The 21727-nt window shown below is 38.9% G+C and overlaps 2 protein-coding genes across 2 annotated transcripts in view; both read left to right on the top strand.

The window, feature by feature from the left end:
* The window catches only part of LOC139136908 (sulfotransferase 1B1-like), a 139600-nt gene extending 137100 nt beyond the window's left edge, over window positions 1-2500 (top strand). Inside the window, exon 7 of the mRNA XM_070704756.1 lies at window positions 2246-2500. Coding sequence (XP_070560857.1) covers window positions 2246-2352 — 107 coding nt within the window. The 3' untranslated portion in view covers window positions 2353-2500. The remainder of the gene's footprint in view (window positions 1-2245) is intronic.
* A 3064-nt stretch (window positions 2501-5564) lies between these two features.
* On the top strand, window positions 5565-19624 carry LOC139136905 (sulfotransferase 1B1-like). The gene is made up of 7 exons (XM_070704752.1): window positions 5565-5787; window positions 9370-9493; window positions 11155-11374; window positions 15837-15966; window positions 17133-17227; window positions 17548-17719; window positions 18650-19624. The coding sequence occupies exons 1-7, from the start codon at window positions 5640-5642 to the stop codon at window positions 18754-18756; spliced, it is 996 nt and encodes a 331-aa protein (XP_070560853.1). The 5' UTR covers window positions 5565-5639; the 3' UTR covers window positions 18757-19624.
* The last annotated feature ends 2103 nt before the right edge of the window (window positions 19625-21727 follow it).

The following is a 21727-nucleotide window of genomic DNA, read 5'->3' as shown; positions in this document are numbered from 1 at the left end:
GGTTAATACAGCTGCTCTGCTACTGCAGTGTCACTGTCACTGCATACCTGTAGTGACAGAGATAAGTCTAACTCTGATGAAATTGAAGAAAAGTTTGTGTCAAATGACGCTCATGACAGTAAAATGAACTTGTACACATAGGGTCAGACCAGAGAGCAACACATGATATGGAAGACCAGGAGATATATTATTATTATTATTTATTATTATTATTTTATTATAAAGCCTTCGAAAGAAGAGAAATACAAAAACTAATACAATGACAATTTAAAAATCTGGTATTAAATGAAAACACTCTGTACAAGACAAAAAAAAATCCCAAGTTTAAAATGGTCTTAATAACATATTAAGAAGATGACGATTGTATAAATCTTTTGCAAGTAACAACTGGCGAATGCTGTCAGTCAGCCCATCTGGCCTTGAACATGTCTTCGTATTTTTAAGGATCGATTGAGAATATCGCTTGTCAAAAATATACCGCAAAAGTAAAAAACCATTTCTGACACAAATTCTATTAACGCCTGATACTAAATCAGTGTGCTCCTTCAATCTACCGCATAAATGCATAATTCAAAAGATGCAGGTAAAAACAATGTGATCGAGAGTTATTACTAAAGATAGATTTTATCAAATCAAGAGAACTGATTTCAAGAGACGTATCAATTTTCATAACATTAATTGCCTTCAGGAAAGAAGTACTTCTACAATATTTATGAATGCCAAACCCAGCTTTTAGTAATTTTGACTGGATTTTTTCGGCCTCACTAATTGATGATTTAGACATGTGTACACAGTTAATACCATACAATAAAACTGGTCTTATGGCAGCATTCCATACATAAGCGAGTACATTACAGTCAATATGGCCATTACTGAATCCAGCGCCTTGAAGTCCATAAAAAGCTTTCCTACATGCATTTATTCTATTTCTGATGTGATCATTAGGATTAAACGATGAAAGTGTAACACCTAAATATTTCACACTTTCACATTCATCCAGTCTTACACCACTCAGTAACCAATATGGATGCGGTGTAAGTGTACACTTACCGAAAATAACACAGCTTGTCTTTTTAGGATTGAAACACAAGCCATGATTTGTAATATATTTGTTTGCAATCTCGATCATACTTTGAAGACCAGTAACATAAAGGTTAGATTTGAAAGTATCAGGAATTTTTGAATTCTGGCATATGAGAATAATCAAATATTAAAGAAAAAAGATTGGCTCACCATGCTTGATTTCCTCACATTCTAATTGTAAAATAACACCAAATTAAAACTTGAACAGTAAAGACTCTAATTTAAAAATGTATGACTAAATGCAATGGAATTATTTCTTTTCTGACATTTTTGCCATTATTACACCAAAAATTTCAGAGATTAAAACATTATTTCGTGGCATATCTTAACCTTTTAGTATTGTCAAGTTTGAGCAGCATCTAAGTCATATACATGTATGTCTAGTACTTTTGAAAAATGTTTTCGGTAGTCACTGTGATCAGCTTTGCACAATTTGGCAAAATGTAGCCAGGAATTCACAATTTGCATACCCTCTCATGCTCGTCATTGTGCATGCTCGTCAACAGGTGCCATTGGATTAGCTCAAATCGACTCTGATTAATCCAAAGAGCCCACTGATGCGTCTAAAAATGAATAAATTTAAGAACTTGCCTTAGGAATGTGGCTCTACAAACTGTAGTGTCGAACATCTGCGAACTGCCCAATGCATGTTTATTTTTACTTTGCGTGCATCCCTAATAAATATGCAGCTATATGATAATTGGGGGGGGCTTGAAAAAATAGACGGAGGGGACATGAAATTTTTTGAGGAGATTAAGGGGGAATCCGGAAAAAATAAGATTTCATACGCAATTCCTCCACCCCTACCCACCTTCACCGTTATTCGGTTTAGTACAAAAACCTTACGGTGGTGACAATTACATTTTTTCTATGAGTTACAAACTAAGTCAACAAAGCTTCAGGATAAGCTAACAGTTAAATGACATCATTAGGAGTCATCTTAAACTCAAAGAGTTTAAAATGTACCCCTTCAAGCGGTAGACAACGAAAGTAAATTTATAAAAGTTTGAGAGTCTGAATATCTGTCCCCGAGGTGCACTGCGAAACAGTACGAGCAATAATGATAAAAAAACGAAATTTGCGTGAATAATATAGGAAATGTGTTGCTATTTTGCCATGGGTCTATTGGTCTATGGAAACCTATAACTTTCTTGTATTTCAGGTGTGGTGGGTGATTGGATGAACTTTTTTACGGTTGCCCAGAACAAGGAATACGAGAAAATATACGAGGAAAGAATGAAAGGCAGTGGACTGGACTTTGAGTGGTGACCTTTGACCGTAGTACATGTGACTACATAAACTGCAACGATTGAAGTCGAGATTTACAATTTACGACGTAAAGCTTTGACTGATCCTAAGAGGATCTCGTTCGATCTCCTGAACTGTCGAATACTACTGAACGCGTTATGTATTTAAACATATATTTCTTTGCAGTTTCCCATACAGTACACTAAAATTCGTACACCTTTCATACCTGGTACAGATCGACAAGTTTTGTTGTTGTTTTTTTATTTATTTTGTTTTGTTTTCTTTTGTTTTGGTCACCATGGGCTTTGCATTTATTACAAACAAGCAAGCTTATATTCCAATGAAATGCTAAACTGACAAGTATTTTTATAATTTTTAATTCAAGTCAATTTCTCTTTTGTATATACGCGAATAATCTTTGCATGATAGGAATGACTGGTACGATATTTTGACTGTGCATTATCACATATAGTTGCAATACCTTGCAGATACAAGGTTAAATGTGGCCTTATGTCCTTTCTGCCAATCAAATTACATTTATCGACAATAATCACATCCAATCAAACAATAGAGCAAGTACAAAAAACAGATTACACTTAAGTACGTTAAGTATTGCTACAATGAAATGATTGTTCAGACTAAGAAGTTGAAATAACATGTCTTAGTAAACTTGAGGTCCCCCCCCCCCCTGCTTTCCAGTGGATAGAAGTAAAACTATACATATATGTTACTTTGAAATAAACTTTTGGAATTAAAAACACAGGAGAAGTGGGAATTGTTCAATCACCTCTCTGACGGAGACGATATATTCAGCATCTCTCCTGATGTCTCGGCTCGTAGGACGCGGTTGTCATCATCCTCCCGAGTAAAATCGTTCCTTTTGATTCCTGCTCCATCCTTCTCAGAGTTGTTTTTCTCACATTCCTTGCTACTGGGAGTGTGGGATCGACGGTGTGGGAAAAACTGATCCCACACTCTCAGAAACCGTCCCACACTCTGCAGTATATAATACAAGAGCTCTGATAGGGTTATAAATAACCTTTAGTTCCACGCGCAAAATATTATCCAATGACACGATGAGTAACACACGGACCGAAACTAAAAAGTAAGCAGGCCAGAGTACGGGGGCCGACGACAGCATTGTCATGATTTTGAATAACGTTGTTCGTTGTTTGTGACCCCAGAATGGTGACAGACTCACAAAAAAGCGGACGAAATTTCCAAATAACTGATGAACATAGGCTACTTGGAACATACGGCTAATTTTTTTCTGTTGGACATCTCGTCTTTTTCAGAAGTTGAAGTTCGGCAGCGGAACATGCCACAGAGTTCGCGTGTAAGTGACAGATGGAGAATACTGCAGATGGCCACTAGTAGGATAGTCGCCTATACAGTGAATCATTCAATGTTTCCAGTATGAATTTAATGCATTTTGTGCGGCTCGTGTGAGACAAAATATCCCTAACTCGTGTGAGAAATCTGATCCCAGGTCTTTAGGGGTGTGAGATTCTATCATTCTCTTCATTTGCAAACATGGCGCCCAAAGATTTTGGGTGTGTTAACGATGTAAAGTTTACAGTTTCTTGTATCGTTTGCATTTGAAGTTAGTGTCATATCTGTCAGACCCGTTCGGTCTGTGGTTGCGACTATTACTCTTTAGCGCAGGGATGTTTGTCTTGTGCATTCAACGCAACGTAACATAAATAATCTGCGACAGACAAAACATTCCCTGCTTTACATGGAAATGCCTGAACAGTTTTAACGTATGGGACCTAACAAGCCTCAATTTGTAGTGACGCGTGCTAATGCCGCTAAAAGGACAGGTAGATTGATAAAAAACTAATCCCAATTTCACGATAAAAACCCTCAAAGCTGGATAAAAACGAGGTTAAAAACACTAGAATGATCTTAATAGAATGCTGTATATCTACACGGTACTAGAAAACACTAAAATTGGAGCGGTGAACTATTCCCATTCCTGTTTTTATCCGGATTTTACGTCTTTCATCAGTTTTGATCGTGAAAATCAGAGTGGTCTTTTTTTATTAACTCACGCTAGTGTCGTATCTTTACCCGTTTGTAAGTTGTTTTTATTGTTTCAGGAAAACCAAACCCTCGTATTAACTTTTGAAAGCGTTAATCTCTTCCATCAACGGAGTACCTTATTCCTTTAAAACCTAGATATTAAGCCTCACCAAGAGAACAGAATTGATTTCATGAAAAATCAGGGCAGAATCAAAGACCAGTAAACATACTTTCCCGGAGTTTGTGAATTTATAACCACGTCCGAGGGGTTTTTCAAAGGCAATGTTTACAACAAGGCTAAAAGCACTGTTTTCCTATCTGGTCTCCCAAATAAGCTTGCCTGATCTGGAATCAGGCAGTGTCTGACCGAAAGATATCTTCCCCTTTATCCGTCTACCAGAGTCTAACAAAGCGGAGGAAATTGATTGTTGTATGACGCCATACTGACAAAAATACCAGGATGTAATGTCACTCTTGGGTCATGTACTATAGCTTTTTCTCACCCATAAATCTGGGTTGTTGCTAGAAGGCCAGTCAGACTGTATATACTGTTCCATTTGCGTCCTATTCAAAGTAACCCTGTGTGGCTTGCACTGTTCCAATACCAGTGTATGCAAAAGAGGGTCTCGCAACTTGATTTCTGTACGGTTATCAACAGCTGCTATTTAGTCTCACCACTTTACGCTCAAACTTTTTGTTTTCTGTCTCTGCTTGACAATACTGTAAAAGTAGTGGATGAACTGTCTCACAAATTCTAAATATTCTGCATTGGAACAAGCGGTTCACTGTAATCTTTGTACTGCTTTCAAAACAAAATGAATGCTTCTGTTGACACACAGAACAAAGAGGTTGGAGCAGTTCCATGTGATCTGGGTTGATGCCTATGGGTGTGAGAAAGTACCTGCATGTTTACATGTGTGTTCGTAACAATAAATAGACAACAGAGAATGTTTCTTTTCCATAAAATTTCTTTCTTTCTTTTGGGTGACTTTTTATTCAAGAGACTTAACACAATATGTATTTTGTATAAACCAGAGACAGTTTCGTTTGGAGTACCCTTTTTAGTCCCCAAAGCCCCCAACATACCCTTGATATTTTAACGCACCTCCCCCCTCTCCCAGTAGGTGTTTGTTAATGCAGCCTAAGTAAGGGGGGGGGTCACAAAATCTCACGTGATCAAGGATTACCTAATATTTACATACGTCACTGAACACGGCGTCATAATGTCAGTAGTCACAGCTCCATAATCAGGCCACGGAGAGTTGGAAGAGCCGTACTGCAAAATGGGCGAGAACGCTAGATTTATTGAGGCGACCTTCGAACACGATGGGATTCCTTACTCCAAGGACTACAACAGAAGCGTGATCGAGAAACCTGAGATCGTCAACTGCCGAGATGACGATGTCTTCGTGGCTAGCTACCCTAAGTCGGGTAAGTTGACCTGTACACACAATAAACAATAGGTAAAGTCACACGTAATTGTGCTTACGTCAGAGGTCAGCGTAGTGGTGTACGCATATCTAAGCTAGCGTGTGAATTTTCGCTTTGGTTGTGCATTGTCAATGATTTTGCTGCAATGTTTCTGTCAAACATACTTAATTCACATAGTTTTTTTACAGAAAAATAATGTCTCCACGTGGCAACTTGTCATATCACCCTTGAGCTCAATCGGCCGAAATCCTTTGATAAAGTAATCTTAAGGCATCATTCACAAATACCTGGGGGAGGGGGGCTGGAAGAATTCAGGGGATGGATTTGAACATTTTGGGTTAGTAGAGGGGGGACTCGAAAGTTATGCTCTGGGCTTAGGTGATCTGAAAATATTTTGGCTGATTATTTTTTTACATTTTCAGATTCCATGGTTCGGTAGGTAATTCAATAACGAATGAATAAAATTTTATGTCACCCAAAAGTTCTAATGTTAGTCATAATAAGACAAAAAGCTGGAAGCATTTTATGGTATTTCATGACTAATATTTTGAAAAATTATAAATTATTAGTATGAATGTCGTTAAATTTTCATAAGAAAAGCAACAATTAGACCTTTTAACAGCACAGAAGTAGCAACTGCTGATATTTTGTAGGTCACATTTGGTACATATGCGTACCAAAGAGAGCTTATATGGTAGGTCGGTGGTGCCTGTATGTCTGTGTGTTTTCAATATTTCTATGCAATGCATAAAGTATAGTTTCATACTATCTCTCTTAAGCATGCTGAAACACAGCAATATTCAGTTTGTGACAAAAAGCCCGTACATGTAAATATTAGTGATAATTGAATTAGAATCCAGACCGAAAGTCATTTGTCAATGATACAAGTGGCACGGTACACATACCCAGGCTGTGTTGGCAAACTGAATACTGGACACTTCAATACATAAAGAGTAAAGCCAGAACGTCATTGCCAAAATTATCAAAGTTAATACAGCTGCTGCCTGCAGTGTTACTGCCACTGATGCAGTTGAAGAAGAGTTAGGGTTATTTGACGCTCATGACAGTGGAACAGGTCGGAGAGCAACACACGGAAGACCAAGGGACTTGAGTGGACATTTACGAATAATTAATTGATTAATAGGTGTATCAATGATCACTATGTTACAAAAAAGTGCATCGCATTGTGTGTTGGTACAATTTACTTCTATTCATATATGGCTTCCTGTATTTGTCATTTTGCAATAAATATATGTGTAATACATGTACACCATTTATGTGCGTACGCCCGTCCCTAATAAATATTTGGCAATATAATCGTGGGGGACTTGAAAATTTGTGATCATAAAAAAGGGGATTTGAAATATTTTGATGGAATTAAGGGGAGTTTCTGAAAAAAATCAGATTTCAATGGTGATTCATCCAGCTCTCCCCCCCCCTCCCCAGTATTTATGAATGCTGCCTACTGTTTAGAGAAATCTTTGTCGAGGCGAAAGATAAAAAGTGGAGTGACACTGCAACATTTCGTTCATGTAGGGGAATTATATCGAGTATTACAACTTGTGGATCAAACTCTGCAAAATATTCTGGTATCGAAGACGATTGCTACTTTACAACGACACCTTACGAGGTCACGGTTGCTTGCCCAAATTTACGGACAACATATCAGGAAACCAAAATGTTCTGTGCCGCATGTGTGCGATATGGTTATCACTTCGTGAAGACACCATGTGTACTGATCAAACGTTATTATCCCAGACGACTAACACAAAGTCGTGTGAGTTCGCCTGTCAATTGCAAGTTAATCTTTAATGCACGTGACTTCTAGCACGGATACAGCACCTATATCGCAGGACGCCTATTCTGCCGACATGATATTTCTACGGCTTGTCAATTCGTGATTGTTTGCCAAGGCTGTTACTTTGGGTGTCTGCATTAGTAGAAATCCGCAGCGAACATATACGACTAATGTCCACTGGTGCCTTCATTTTAATGAGGATAAAACAAACTCTTGGGGCAGGCTATTGTGACTATTGTGAGGTGAGTGGTTGCTATGTCAGGCGCATGTCAATTCAGTTTAATTCTCAATACAAATCCTATTTTCTGACGAGCAACTCCGTGCTGAAAGCACAGTCTGTTTACATGGTCAGTCTAATTTGAGAATCAGCGAATAGGGACTCACTTATATGTATCAGACTCACATTGTGTTTGGGTCACTCCTAGCTCTACCACAAAATCTTGATATCATGTTGGAGTCCCATGGAGTCCAAGCAGCAAGGTTGGTTAACAGAATATATCAAATCTTAAAAGAATCTAAAGAATTTAAGATTTGAAGAGATCTCTACCCACTTTAATGTTTAGATATTAAAAATGATAATTAGAAGTCACGTTTTTGGTGCTTGGCTCCGACCCCAGTCCTTGTGCGCGCCCGGGTTCTTTGTGGTACACGACAATATTTTAATTAATAGAAAGCAGCGGAATATTGGTATTCTGGGATTATCAAATCACCTTTGTTCCCTTGACTCGGCAAAAACAAAAATTGCAGTGATGTTAGTCATTTTCACCACATTTAAACTGAATGCTATGTTTAAAGGGACAAAGTCGGCCATTTTTCATGAATTTTGTTTGATACGAGATAATACTTAAATTGCTTGACATACTTGACATGTTGAAAGATAGTGAATGAATGGGTGACCATGCATATATTCAACCCCGGTTTTAGACAAATACACGAAACCATCGCGAAAATGAATTGATTGTCATGACCATTAATTCATTTTCGCGATGGTTTCATTTAATTTGTCTAAAACCGGGGTTGAATATATGCATGGTCACCCATTCATTGACTATCTTTCAACATGTCAAGCAATTTAGGTAGTATCTCGTATCAAACAAAATTCATGAAAAATGGCCGAATTTGTCCCTTTAATCAATTTACGCTCAGACTGGGCGAAACGTCTTGACCAGGAACATTTTCTACGATTTTAACTAATAATCCAAATAACTGCCTCTATACGCTAGGGATATGCTATCGTTTTGGCCTTTCATGCGGAAAGTGTGAGTGTGACCTTAGTGTCTGACGGTATTTTTCAATAATGCCATTTATTGTGGTGCACTGTCCTTTCTTTAGAAGCAGCATATGGAAAGGGAGTATCTTTGCACTTTCAAACACAGACGCTGCAAGCGAATTTCTGATGTTATTGCAGCTCTGTGCAACACCGTTGAAATGAATGTGAATCCGATGCTGACATTAGGGGTATTCTTGATTTTCCTATGCTCAAATAAGGCTTACCCGTGTGCAAGGCGCTATTTCTAATTCTGCCATGTACAACTATACAGTTTGGATATATTGTAATGAATAAATATGCAGATTAAATTCATAAGAGAGGCGTCTACGATCGTAGCCTATGTACCCACGCAAAACCGTTACGGCCATGGAGGGACCGTGTCTCGACGTTTTAAGCCGATAACAGGTATTCGTCCCTGCAAAAAAATAACTGATTCTTAACCGTGAACTCCAGTTGTATGACTGAGTTCCTGTGGACTGGAATAACCAAGGGTCACATTTTTGTGCCGTTTCAGGAACTACGTGGACGATTGAGATGGTTTCACTTGTCATGAATGGAGGAAACACGGAGATGAATACCGTTGCGATTCAACAAGCCAGACATCCGATGATAGAGGCCAACTTCAAAGTTCCCAGCTGGTACGTATACATTACTGTAATCAACAACATTTTTCCCCAACAACCGAACTTTCAATGTCACAAACTCAACAACGGCAGGCTTCTGACCATACCTCTTCTACTTCAGGAAAGCATGGCTGTGGTGGAGGTGATGTGAAGACGAGCTTAACCCTTTGAGTGCCGTAATTTTTCCACCAAAATTTTAGTGCAACATTTAACCATTTTCTTATGAATTTTCCTGTAATTGTTTGATAATTTTGAGCAAAATGAATACCACATTTCGTTGGCTAAAGCTTTTTATCAAAATTTTGATAAAATCTGGAAAAAATTGACCGGGGTATATTTTGTAAAGGTGATAAAAATTGACTTTGGCGCTCAAAGGGTTAATAGTACCTATAAATCAGGTTCCAAAGTAGATCTGTCAAACTATAGACGGATTGCAAAATCCAATTGCCTGGGAAAGTTATTTACCAGAATCTTAAATTCAAGATTTATTGACCATTTGAATAAAAATAATTTAATATCTGACAAACAATTTGGTTTGAGAAAATAAATTCGTACAACAGACAACTTATTCAATTGTAAACAAATATATAATGACAGAGAATCGAAGTGGAACGAACTAAGTAAAACCAAGAATTCAAATAAATTATATGCTTGCTTCATTGGTCTCAAGAAAGCTTTCGATAGTGTTTGGCATACTGGACTTTATTACAAATTGTTGTTTAATATGTGTAAAATCATTAAATCTATGTACAGTAATATCACTTTTGAGATTAAAACTAAAGAGGGCCTTACAAGACAATTTCAATCCAATGTGGGAGTAAAACAAGGATGCAATTTAAGTTCAAGTTTATTCAGCCTGTTCATTAATGACTTACCTGAAATTTCTTGACCATGAGAGCTGTGATCCACCCAAACTTAACAAATCTTATGTCAGCTGCCTACTCTACGCAGATGATATTGTCATTGTATCAAAATCAAAGCAAGGGCTGCAGAATTGTTTGGATAAAATACATACATACACGTCCAGGTGGAAACTTTCAGTCAACTCTGACAAGTCAAAGATAATGATCTTCAATAAATCCAATAGATTACTGGATAATGATATTCTTCTGGGGAAGAGCAGAACTTGAAAATGTAAAACAGTTTAACTACCTTGGACTAGTAATTAGTCCTAATGACAAATTCAAAGTAGGGATGGAAAATCTGAAGAAAAAGGGACAAAAAGCACTTTTTTCTCTTAAAGAAAAAAATGGATTCAAACGCAGTTTGAGAGTCCCATTAATGCTGTCTCTTTTTGACAAACTTATTAGACCTATTATTGTGTATGGTAATGAGGTATGGGGTGATGAATGCAACCAAAAATCAACCACAGAAGAGGTGCATTTCAACTTTTGTCGCTTCGGTTTGGGTATTTCGAGAAACTCATCAAAGATGGCCGTATACGGTGAGCTTGGTAGATATCCGATTGAAATTTTCGTCCAAAAACAGTTAATGAAGTTTTATAACCGTTATCATTTGAAATGACTGCAAAAAAAAGAACATTAAAATACAAAAACAAAGTTCGAGGTCAACGCGATCACAGTGTTTCCAAGTTCCAACAGAGTTGCCTGTATACTGTATCAATTTAACTTTCGCCATGTCCGTATAACACAAGGGTTATTTTACCATAATTGTAGGTTGCGATGGATAGCACGTCTGCTAAAGTTACTGGAGCGTATGTTGCCAACGTTTATCCTGCAGCTACCGATGATGAATCTGCTCTTTGCACTGGACAAAGTTGGATTTGAGACTGGAATGGGATTCAAACAGATGGAGAAAATTCCCTCACCACGGCTTTTGAAGTCGCATATGCCATACCATGCATTTCCCAGTCAGGCCATCAGTAAGAAATGCAAGGTAAGATATATCTTCCATTGTACATATCACTTATTGGCCGACAAACTGACTGAGGTAAGGTAGTGTGTGCAAAGTTCAGAGTAATTTGGACTGTCGCCCTCATCGGCAGCATGTGACGCATTGGCTGCACGGGAGAGAATGGAAATATGTCCGAAAATTTTATTTCCGTGATGCTATGAAGGATCGGGATTCGCTGTTAGATTCTAATGATTGCAGACTGATGTAGCTATTGTTTTCGTTGTTGTGTATTGCTGTGTATTGTTTTCGTTTTACGTTGTGGGGTTTATGCCTTTGCAGTTATAGATTTCGACTCAGTATCCTCATTATTGTAGTCTCTGTATGATGGCGTTGCAATGTTTTATTCGTTGTATTATTTATCATTAGGTCGGAACCGTGTTACGTTCAATGTCGTGTGCATGGGCATTCAGTGTTGCAATTTGTCACGTACTGTGCATTTTGTATTTTACTGGTTTCGATATGTGTTGAGTTTATGGGAGACTTCTCAGACTTGCATTCGTCAGTGTGTACGAAATGCGATATTTCTTGGCCTTTCGTAATTGTTGATGATGTGAGAAAAATATCAAAAAAACTGTGACAATTCGTGAGTGAATAAAGTAGTGAGAGCACGGTACAAATCACGTATTAGCAGATATTGTCTGTCCAGGGTCCATATATTAGCATTTGCTCAATCCTTCTTCCGGTTGTGTATTTCAAGTCTCACAAAGCAGCGGAGGCATCGTCAGTCACAAATTTGGGCGTGGTGCTACCTGTTAAACAATCCGGAATATTTGTCAACAATAGTGGCGGAAATACATTCAACTGGAAAGCGGTGTCAACAAACACTGGATTTTAAAGCACGGAAATTGCGCCAAAGTGCAAAATAATAGTGACACAAAAGATGCCAGCATGAAACTGACTGATCGAGCCGAAAGAAATAGTCGCCTCGCAAAAGCGGACCGGGGGGGCAGCGTTATCCGGGAGCGTTATATCTCTGATGCAGTAGATTATTTAGATGTCAGCCCAGCCGTTTGCTCATCCAGCGCGACTTGCAGAAATAAGTATCGAAGTGGTAACGGAAAAGACCAACCAACTGCTCCTAACACTGCGCGTTGTAATATGAGTAGATCTCGGACACGATATAAAAACATCGTGGTCAGTCATTGTACATATACGGCCTCAGTAAAAGGTTGAGTGTCACGCTGAATTTACCTGATTTGCATTTGGACCGTTTCATTAAAAATCTTGAAAATAGCGAAAACGATGGAGTGCCTTTAAAAGCTTGACCAAGGGAAACAGGCAAAGCAGGAAGACTGATTTTGAATGTATCATAGGGTGTATGTATTTGCTCAGACAGCTGAACTATGAGAATAGATAAGCTTATCGAACTACGGAATGTTGTTTGCGCATTCTGTGCAGCGATCGCTATTTTTATGTAAATAGTGTTTGACTTTTACGTAATTTTCTTACGTAAAAGTGTGCCGTATGATTGTGTTGTGTATTGATTAGATGAAAGATAAGGTCAAGGTCCTTCAGGCTCAACATCAGGCTGGGATTTTAATGTGCAAATATCAAACTGGCCACTTTGAAGCCAAAATGAGAAGGAATCAATCATTGCCGCAATGACATGAACTAACTAGCATATTCTCGAAGGTGTGTGTATAGAGCATTCGTTTTGCTGGACTTTGTCTTGGATGAAGGACGACAAAACGAGTTTGTATCGATTTTGCCACACGTGATTTACATGAAAAAAGAACAGCTTTAGAACATTTTCATTGTGAGCTACATGTAATGATTGGCCACAGTCCCTCCACCCACTGTGGGTGGAGGGACTGTGGATTTGCCAACGTTGAATTTTCGACGAGCGAAGGCTACGCCGCAGATCGTCCATGTAGCCGACACGAACACGAAGTGTCTGTTACCGGCTACCAAAAACTATGAAAAATAGTACAGAGTGAGCTACAAAATCACTATCAGTTTTAAGTTGAAGGTAGAATAAGTCTGTGCCTTTGTATAAAATACTATAGAAATAGTAGAAAGTGAGCAACCAGCTGAAAGTTAGTCGAGCCATGGTCGAGGAGACCTTTACCGCATATCATTTGCATCCATTGTCGGCTAAAATAGTAGAAAGTGAGCTACCAGCTGAAAGTTAGTCGAGGAGACCTTTACCACATATCATTTGTATCTCATTGTCGGCTACATGGACTGTGTGCCCAACTTGAATCACATAGAGCACAGGGCGTTGTCTACATGTCCGTCCCCTGGGTGGGTAGGTGTTTCGTTGTATCGCTAATAAAGATATATTTCTACAAGCCTTTGGTAGCACTGCCCTTGACAATCTTGCGTATACGTTTTGTCAACATGCTGCGTCTATTATCTGATGAGTTTGAGTGCCTAAATAGCCAAAGTAATCAAGGGTAAATTACTAATCTGTGGACGCTCTCACCAGATTATCACCGGATTAAATTTGACAAAGTCAATAACGAACGCACCAGCAAGGTATAACTGAAGATACCATGGACATCCATGGTTATACCTTGCTGGTGTGTCGTTGTTGACTTTGTCAAATGTAATCCGGTGATAGTCTGGTGAGAGCGTCCACAGATTAGTAATTTACCCTTGATTACTTTGGCTAATTAGGCACTCAAACTCATCAGATAATAGACGCAGCATGTTGATGAACGTATACGCAGGATTGTCAAGGGCAGTGCTAAGTTAAGACCGAAACACCAAAGGCTGGTAGAATATATCTTTATTAGCGATACAACGAAACACCTACCCACCCCAGGGGACGGACATGTAGACAACGCCCTGTGCATGGAGCATGCAGGTAGAAAGAAAGAAGGAGTCACAGCCCTTTGTACCGTGAGCGTTACCGCCGTTTGTTCTCCCAGCGGGTGGTTCCGGATTAACGGTAAAGGATTAGCAATATGCACAATGCATTTTCCTTGGCCTACTTTTTCCGATAGTACTTCGGGAAATTCGAAATGTTTGGTCGAGCAGTCAGGCTGGCAGTGTTGAGTAGCCACCTGTCTGACTGCCATGTTTTTTTAGAAAACAAAAACGATGTTATTTATTCACTACTTGCATGAATGAACTATAAACAAACAAGCATGGAAGCACTTTGGAGGTGCCTACCTTTGGAGGTACCTACCTCCATGCATGGAGGGACTGTGGCCAAAGCTACGCCAAAAGCAAGTGCTGGTTTCAATCTGCAAAACGTAATCCGTACCACAGGGGCAGATGAAAGTCCCCTGGGGTGGGGAGGAGGTTTTTTGTGCATAGGTTTACGTTATTTGATTTTATTAATTTTGACTGTGATATTTCAAATAAAGCTTTCGACTCCAAACTGTCTGACTGTGTTTTCAATACCTACAATTCCTTATCTCCTCTTCAACCAGTGCACATACCACTCTAATTGCTGCGCAAACATTACCAACTTGTTAATGACTGCGCGTATCAGCGGATTAGATTATTAAGTCAACACCACAGCCGTCCCACACGTAGTGAAATTATTATTTTATTATTTTAATGCTATGGGACGGCTGTGGCGTTGATTCAATCACTTAATCCGCTGATACGGACAGCGGATTAGCAAGTTGGCAATGTTTTCGGAGCAATTACAGTGGTGTATACACAAGTTGGAGAGGAGATAAGGACTTGTCGGTAATATATAAAGCAGTCAGACGGTGTGGAGTCGAAATCTTTATTTGAAATACCACAGTCAAAATTAATAAAATTACTTGTAGTAATAAAGAAAGCAGTCAGACGGTTTGGAGTTGAACTTTATTTGAAATATCACAGTCAAAATTAATAAAATAAAATAAGGTAAACCGTTGCATAAAAAACCCTCCTCCCCACCCCAGTGGACTTTCATCTGCCCCTGTGTCCGTACACAAGCGATATTTTTACAATATAACGGCTTCGCCAGAACAAATAGATTGTCGATGTACTTGCATGTCTGTTCTCGGCATTCTTTCTGAACAAAAGGGTGCCCTAAAAATGCACGGCAGCGAAAAAGTGTGTCGACACTGCTACATCAACCGCAGTACACCATACAGTATCCAGTCTGCCCCATACAGTACACCCGTCGTGACGTACCGTACCGTACAGTACCGTACCATACATACATACACGCACTTTCAATTTAATGTTCGAGTGTTTATACGCTCACTCAGGTTTCACATGTGGATACGACTCTGTCTATCTTGCTATCTTTCTATTCATCTACCGACACACATCCGTCACACCCGTCTGTTTAATGTTCTCAGTTTGAAGTATCCGAAAAAAGTTACCGTGCTGACATACTTTCATCACCTCCCATTTACTTGTTCGGTTTAATTCTCTGTCTGTGTTTCCATACCATCTAAACCTGAATGATTTAGTAACTATGGCTGCAGTGGGTTGATGACTTTATGATAAGTTGATAGGGTCAAATAAAATCACGCATTCATTTCCCGAGCAGATCGTATATGTGGCCAGAAATCCTAAGGATACAGGAGTGTCGTATTTTCACCACTGTAGTCTGGGAATGCCACCGATGGACTACACGGGAACATGGAACGAGTTTTACCAGCTCTACGTAAACAACAAAGGTAAGATAATCCCTATGGGGTCTATGACAAGACAACTAGTTTTATTTAGGCCGGCGACATCAATACAATTTACTTTTATCATATTATTCCTCTTTCCAGACCAGGCATGTTTGCGCAAGAAACAATGAGGTCGCAGTGCAGTACAGTTAGTACTACAAAGTGACCTTAATTCGTCGAAACGTTCGACAAAATCTCAATCCCTCACAAAATTGAGTAACTTCTTACTCTGGATGTCCGGCCGTCTCAGGATGATGATATTGCTTCAACCTGCTTTCAATTTACTCTGTTTTGATATTTATATGCCCAAAGTGTTAGGGCAAGTCTAGGTCAGAACCATCTCTGGGGTAGAACATAGTGCACATATCCAGATCGGGGTCCTACACACTGAAAATCTATAACTATGGCGTCAATATAGTACGGATCTGTCAAAACTCAAATAATCTTTCTTTCTTATAGTGTGTTAACTGCCTGTGGCGATGGGAATGCCATTTATCTGTCAAACTAACAGTATTGTGAACGCGATTCGAATGTTTAAGCGCATGAACAAAAAATGTCAACCATCCCTGCGTAAAAATGAGTTGCGAGAGGGGAAAAAAAACAAAAAAGTTTTAAATTATCTTAAACAGCACACCTATAAATATATTGATAATACAGTGATAAACACCTTACGAGGTACATTATTGAAACACGGACTATCTATAATGACAAGAATTAAGGTGGAACGCTCAACGAAAATGATGACTTGAACTTTTGGTTAAACTCTCATCGAGCATTCAGCTCTTCTCTTTCAAAATCGAGAGTAAAATTCGGGGGTCACCGCAATAATCTTGGTACTAGAGAAACAAATTACCCAACATTTGCTATATTTGAAATTCAAAATGACCGCCATACCTGTTTATTTGTACGGTAGGGGGGAATAAAATTCCCGATTTTCACAAAACTAACCCGGTGAACACTTTATTTGTTCCATAAGCTTCAAAATGAACCCCCACAAGTGGTAGGTCAAGGGAACATTGTAAAGTGTTAGAGTCCGAGTATATGTTCCTGAGAGGCATTCTGTATTAAGTTTCATGTTTGGACGTAAAGTGCTCAGCTACATTTATGTGACAATGATTCTAACAGCATTTCCTGGTTTTTTTTTCTTTCCCCCATCGTTGTGTTAACAGTGTGGTATGGAAGTTGGTTTGACCATGTCTTAACGTGGTGGCAGCATAGAGACGACGAAAACGTCTTATTTCTGAAATACGAAGACATGAAAAAGGTGAATACTTAGAGAGCTTTTCAGTGTACACTGTTTAATGTGTGACCATGATGTAAAACCCCTTTATTTACTATAGAACGACTATAGAACGACAAGTTTCATCACTTTTCAACCCTGTCTCTGTAATTGATAATACAATAAACAATACAGAACACTAAAGAGGGGCAAAATCGCTCTCCTTTTTTGAGCCTTTTTCATGAATATTGTTGCAGATGAAAAGTTGATCACAAAAAGGTAAAACAGAACAACTTCCAATTAATTCAAGAATGTATTATTTGTTATGATGTTCTACTTATTATGTCTTATACATTTGTCATCAGGATCCTCAAGGTGCTGTCAAGTCGATCGCTGATTTCTTGGATGTCAGTTTGACTGAAGAGGCGATTGATAACATAGTTGAGTTTTGTTCTTTTAAGAAGATGAAGAAAAACAAGGCTGTCAATTTTTCCCTCATTACCGGTAGCGATGATAAACCCCAATTCGTTAGAAAAGGTAAAGTGAATGACATAAGCCTAGGCAGACAGAATTTTGAAATGGCAACGACTGTATTTAGTAATATAGCTGCCATGTGAGACTGCTGTGTGCTGAGAAACAAACACGCATGGCGTCATCCTTGGAGTGCGCCCCCTCTCTCTCTCTCTCTCTCTCTCTCTCTCTCTCTCTTCTCCTCTCTCTCTCTCTCTCTCTCTCTCTCTCTCTCTCTCTCTCTCTCTCTCTCCCGGGCTCTCTCCCCAATGCTGAATAAGCCATTTATCTATGATTGTAAAATAACCTTGACCTTGAAATGACACTAAGAAATGTTATTACACTATATATTCATTCTATCGACATTTTAAAGATAAACCAGCAATTTAGCTAAGAGGTGTTCAAAGAGGCCAAATAAGAGTGAGTAACCTTTGTCCGTATTATCCCCAATCACTGTCGTATTAGTCAGTATATTTATCTGAGACAGCTTTCTGCGCGGTCGTTGACTGGCTTTCCATTGTCAAAGGGACGGCGGTTTGTCAAGATGTTTCTCAGAGTGTCACTATATGTGACATGTTCTCAATTCCTTATACTATTATTTTCATTTCAATCTTTGGTTTCTTCGCGGAGTTACATGGGACACGCTCTATACAATGTTCCACGTCGATTCATGAATATCATAAAAAAAATATTAAGAAAAACACATGACAGTATAGGCAAATCCTTTATAAATCTCCTATAGTCCGAATGTTGAATTTTAGACAACATAGCACAATAATCCATACACCCTAGAGAAAAACTTCAGGATCTATGCAAAAAATATCAAATATCTTGTGTCACAAAATTGTAACAAGTGTCAAATTGCAACCTTCACTAACCATATCGTTATTACGGTACCCCAATATTCTCTATCTCTTAGAAAATTATACCTCATTCTACTTCTTTCTTTCATTTCAGGTGTGGTGGGTGATTGGATGAATTATTTCACGGTTGCCCAGAACAAGGAATACGAGAAAATATACGAGGAAAGAATGAAAGGCAGCGGGCTGGACTTTGAGTGGTGACCTTTGACCTGTCGCACCTTGTCATTGCGGACGAGTTGACGACACCGAATGCACAACATAGAGGTGGCCAAAGATAGAGAGTTTTGACTGGTCTAAAAGCAAATATCACTACGCATCTTAAAAGCAACTGGATATTACTGAACTTAAAACGTATTTATCACGACATTACCGGCAGTTTCCTACTGCATTTGCCAGAAATTCACACCAATAATTCATTAAGGTTTCTACTAATAGTTATTTTTATTCGGGGACAATCTCTGCGTGCTACAATCAGCGAGTAAAAGGATTTCTTTGAACATCACTTTGCATGGATATGGAAAGAGAAAATCTAACCAATCATAGATTTTAAGAGGGTGGCGGCTTTTTAAAAACAGCGCCCCCACATGGGCATTTCGAATACCAAGAACGCCCCTTTGACCATATATGGGCATATTTAGATTACAGGTGACTGTATACGTTAAACACAAGGGCTTGAGGCGCATTCCGCGGCCGTCCCCCCTCACGTGAGAATAGTGGTGAGTATAAGGCGCTTGCGGTCTCGCCATACTGTTGTTATCACATAATTATGTTAAGACTGAAAACATAAAAGAACGATGCCTAGTACACCGCGTTTCATCGTCTAAAATTTGGCCGAATGATGTGTATCAAGTTCCCATTTTTGTAATCAGGTTTGGTATATGATGACGTCACTGAATTCTCGCCACATCCCCTTTTCTAATTGGGTATCGTGTTTCTCGCTCAAGTCTTGTGCAGCAATCACAGCGGGAAAGAACAATGCACACCAACCTATTTTTTTATTAAAGTCTCATTAAATTCGTTTTAAATCCCGCGCCTGCAGGTGGCCATTTATGGATTGTTTTCAAAATAACTTGATTCGTACACACAAAAATATTCACTTCATTAGGATCATCAGTTTCATTTTCATGACGTTCATGACATAGTTGATTATTTAGACACATACTTTTAAAAAAATCTTGAAATAAAATTTTAGGTTTTAAATTGTTCAAAAACGAATAAATTGAATTAGCCTTCAGCAAACAATGTCTGAGTGCACAAATCAAGGAGCATTGTGGGTAACTTCACTTACTGCAAAGCCCTCTACCGCATGCAAAAGCAAATAATCGGAACAGCGGTGCATTTAATGGAATACTTTTGTCAGACATTATCACGACCACTGGGCACAAGTCATTTTCTATCAGCACCTACAAGAATCAGAAAAGATTTATGAAATAATGAGATGTGCCGGAGGTACCACAGCACAAGAGCACACACGCAGCATGAACACACCCCTACCTGTACTAGGAATCATGACAAATATGCACGACAAAAAGCAATTAACCCCTTGGGTGCTGTAATTTTTTTCCATCAAAAGTTGGAGTACAACATTTTACCAATTTTTATTAATTTTTCTGTATTTTTGATAATTTTGGACCAAATGGACATCACATTTCACTGGCTACAGTTCTTTATCAAAATTTTGGCAAAAATCTGAAAAAAATGACTGGGCTATGTTTTATAAAGGCGACAAAAATTAACTTTGACGCTCAAGGGTTAAAACTGCAAGGTGTGTTGATTGGACCTAAGCAATTGACAGCAGAAGCGCAAAGCAGTAAAGTGAAGTTACTTGCACTTTCACAAAAGCTGAACCGGGAGTTATGGTGGCGCCAGGAACGGCAGAGAAAGGAGAGGTTGGACTTTGGACACTCCACATAGCGACGAACAAGGCTGGAGAAGATTTGTTTCCGTGTCAGCGGGAGGGGAAGGGCTTGTGAGGAAAGGCGAACGAGTAAACGCCATTTTCTTGCGCAGTATGCAACTTGAAGGGGTCAAAATAGCCAAGGAGTATGATTCGGTTGTCGTCGTATGATGGAGACAATACACCAGTTTCTCAAATTTCCTCCCTAAAGCATGACAAATCAGTTAAGTCACTATTAGTGACAGTGCTGGTGAAGAAAAAAGAAGACGAAATTCAGTTTTGTCGTGATTTTAACCACAAGATTTTGCGGACGTCAAAGCTCTAACGTCAGCAACACATATTTTGAGATTGCAAACGATTTCAGCAGCGTTATCAATAGTAAAAGACATATAGAGTGAGTAGCCGTAATCTTGAAAGGTATGGAAACATCAATGACTGGAAACTAATTCCCTAATGGAGCAGTTTATTTATTCAAAATGTATCGGTCCAGGGCCCGCCTGCGGTTCACCTGTACTAAGTGGATAGAAAGAATATTGAGCTGAATATTTAAGCACACACTGACTACAATTCAAAAAATATTACTGAAGCCACATAAAGATACAACGAGAAAGACCAGAAAGTGTCTTTTGGTAGCAAGCGTCTTGAAATTGAGATGTTAAAATTTAAATTTGCAAGTACTTTCCTCGAGGAACCTTTAATTCATTCCGTACGAAAATCAAGAATAAAAATCAGGGGTCACCGTACAAATGTTGGTACTTCAGAAAGAAATGAACGAATATTTACCAACACTTCAAATTCAAAATGGCCGTCGATCCAGAGTTAACTATATAAGGTGAGAAAGGGCTAGTAAAATATTGGGTTTCTTTTTCAATAAAATGGAAGTCTCTATGTGTCCCGCCTTTTGAGCCGGTAGCAAAGAGTCATGGAGTGACTAGTTGATAATGCGGGTGCTCAATCTAGCAGCAAAATACGTTCTAAATATATTTTATAAAAAGGGTAGATTTGCCAGTGGGCGAAAGTCTTGGAGAATTTTGTAATCCAGAGATTTCAAGGAGGGGCTCAATATAGCTAGCTCGAAATCAGCAGGTACAATACCATTCTGTAAACAGACACTAAACAGTTGATTGATGTGACATATCAATGCGTCCGTGATGTCTGGGATCGGATCTTTGATAAGCTTAGAGGAAGACGAAGGCGATCAACGACCTCGCAGGTGTTTGTCGGTTCAGATACACGCTGCGGTGCTCAGGCAGAAACGTGAAATCGTCGACAAAA

The sequence above is a fragment of the Ptychodera flava genome, chromosome 7 (genome assembly GCF_041260155.1).
Source record: "Ptychodera flava strain L36383 chromosome 7, AS_Pfla_20210202, whole genome shotgun sequence".
NCBI lineage: Eukaryota > Metazoa > Hemichordata > Enteropneusta > Ptychoderidae > Ptychodera > Ptychodera flava.
This window is presented reverse-complemented; position numbering and strand designations above follow the sequence as displayed.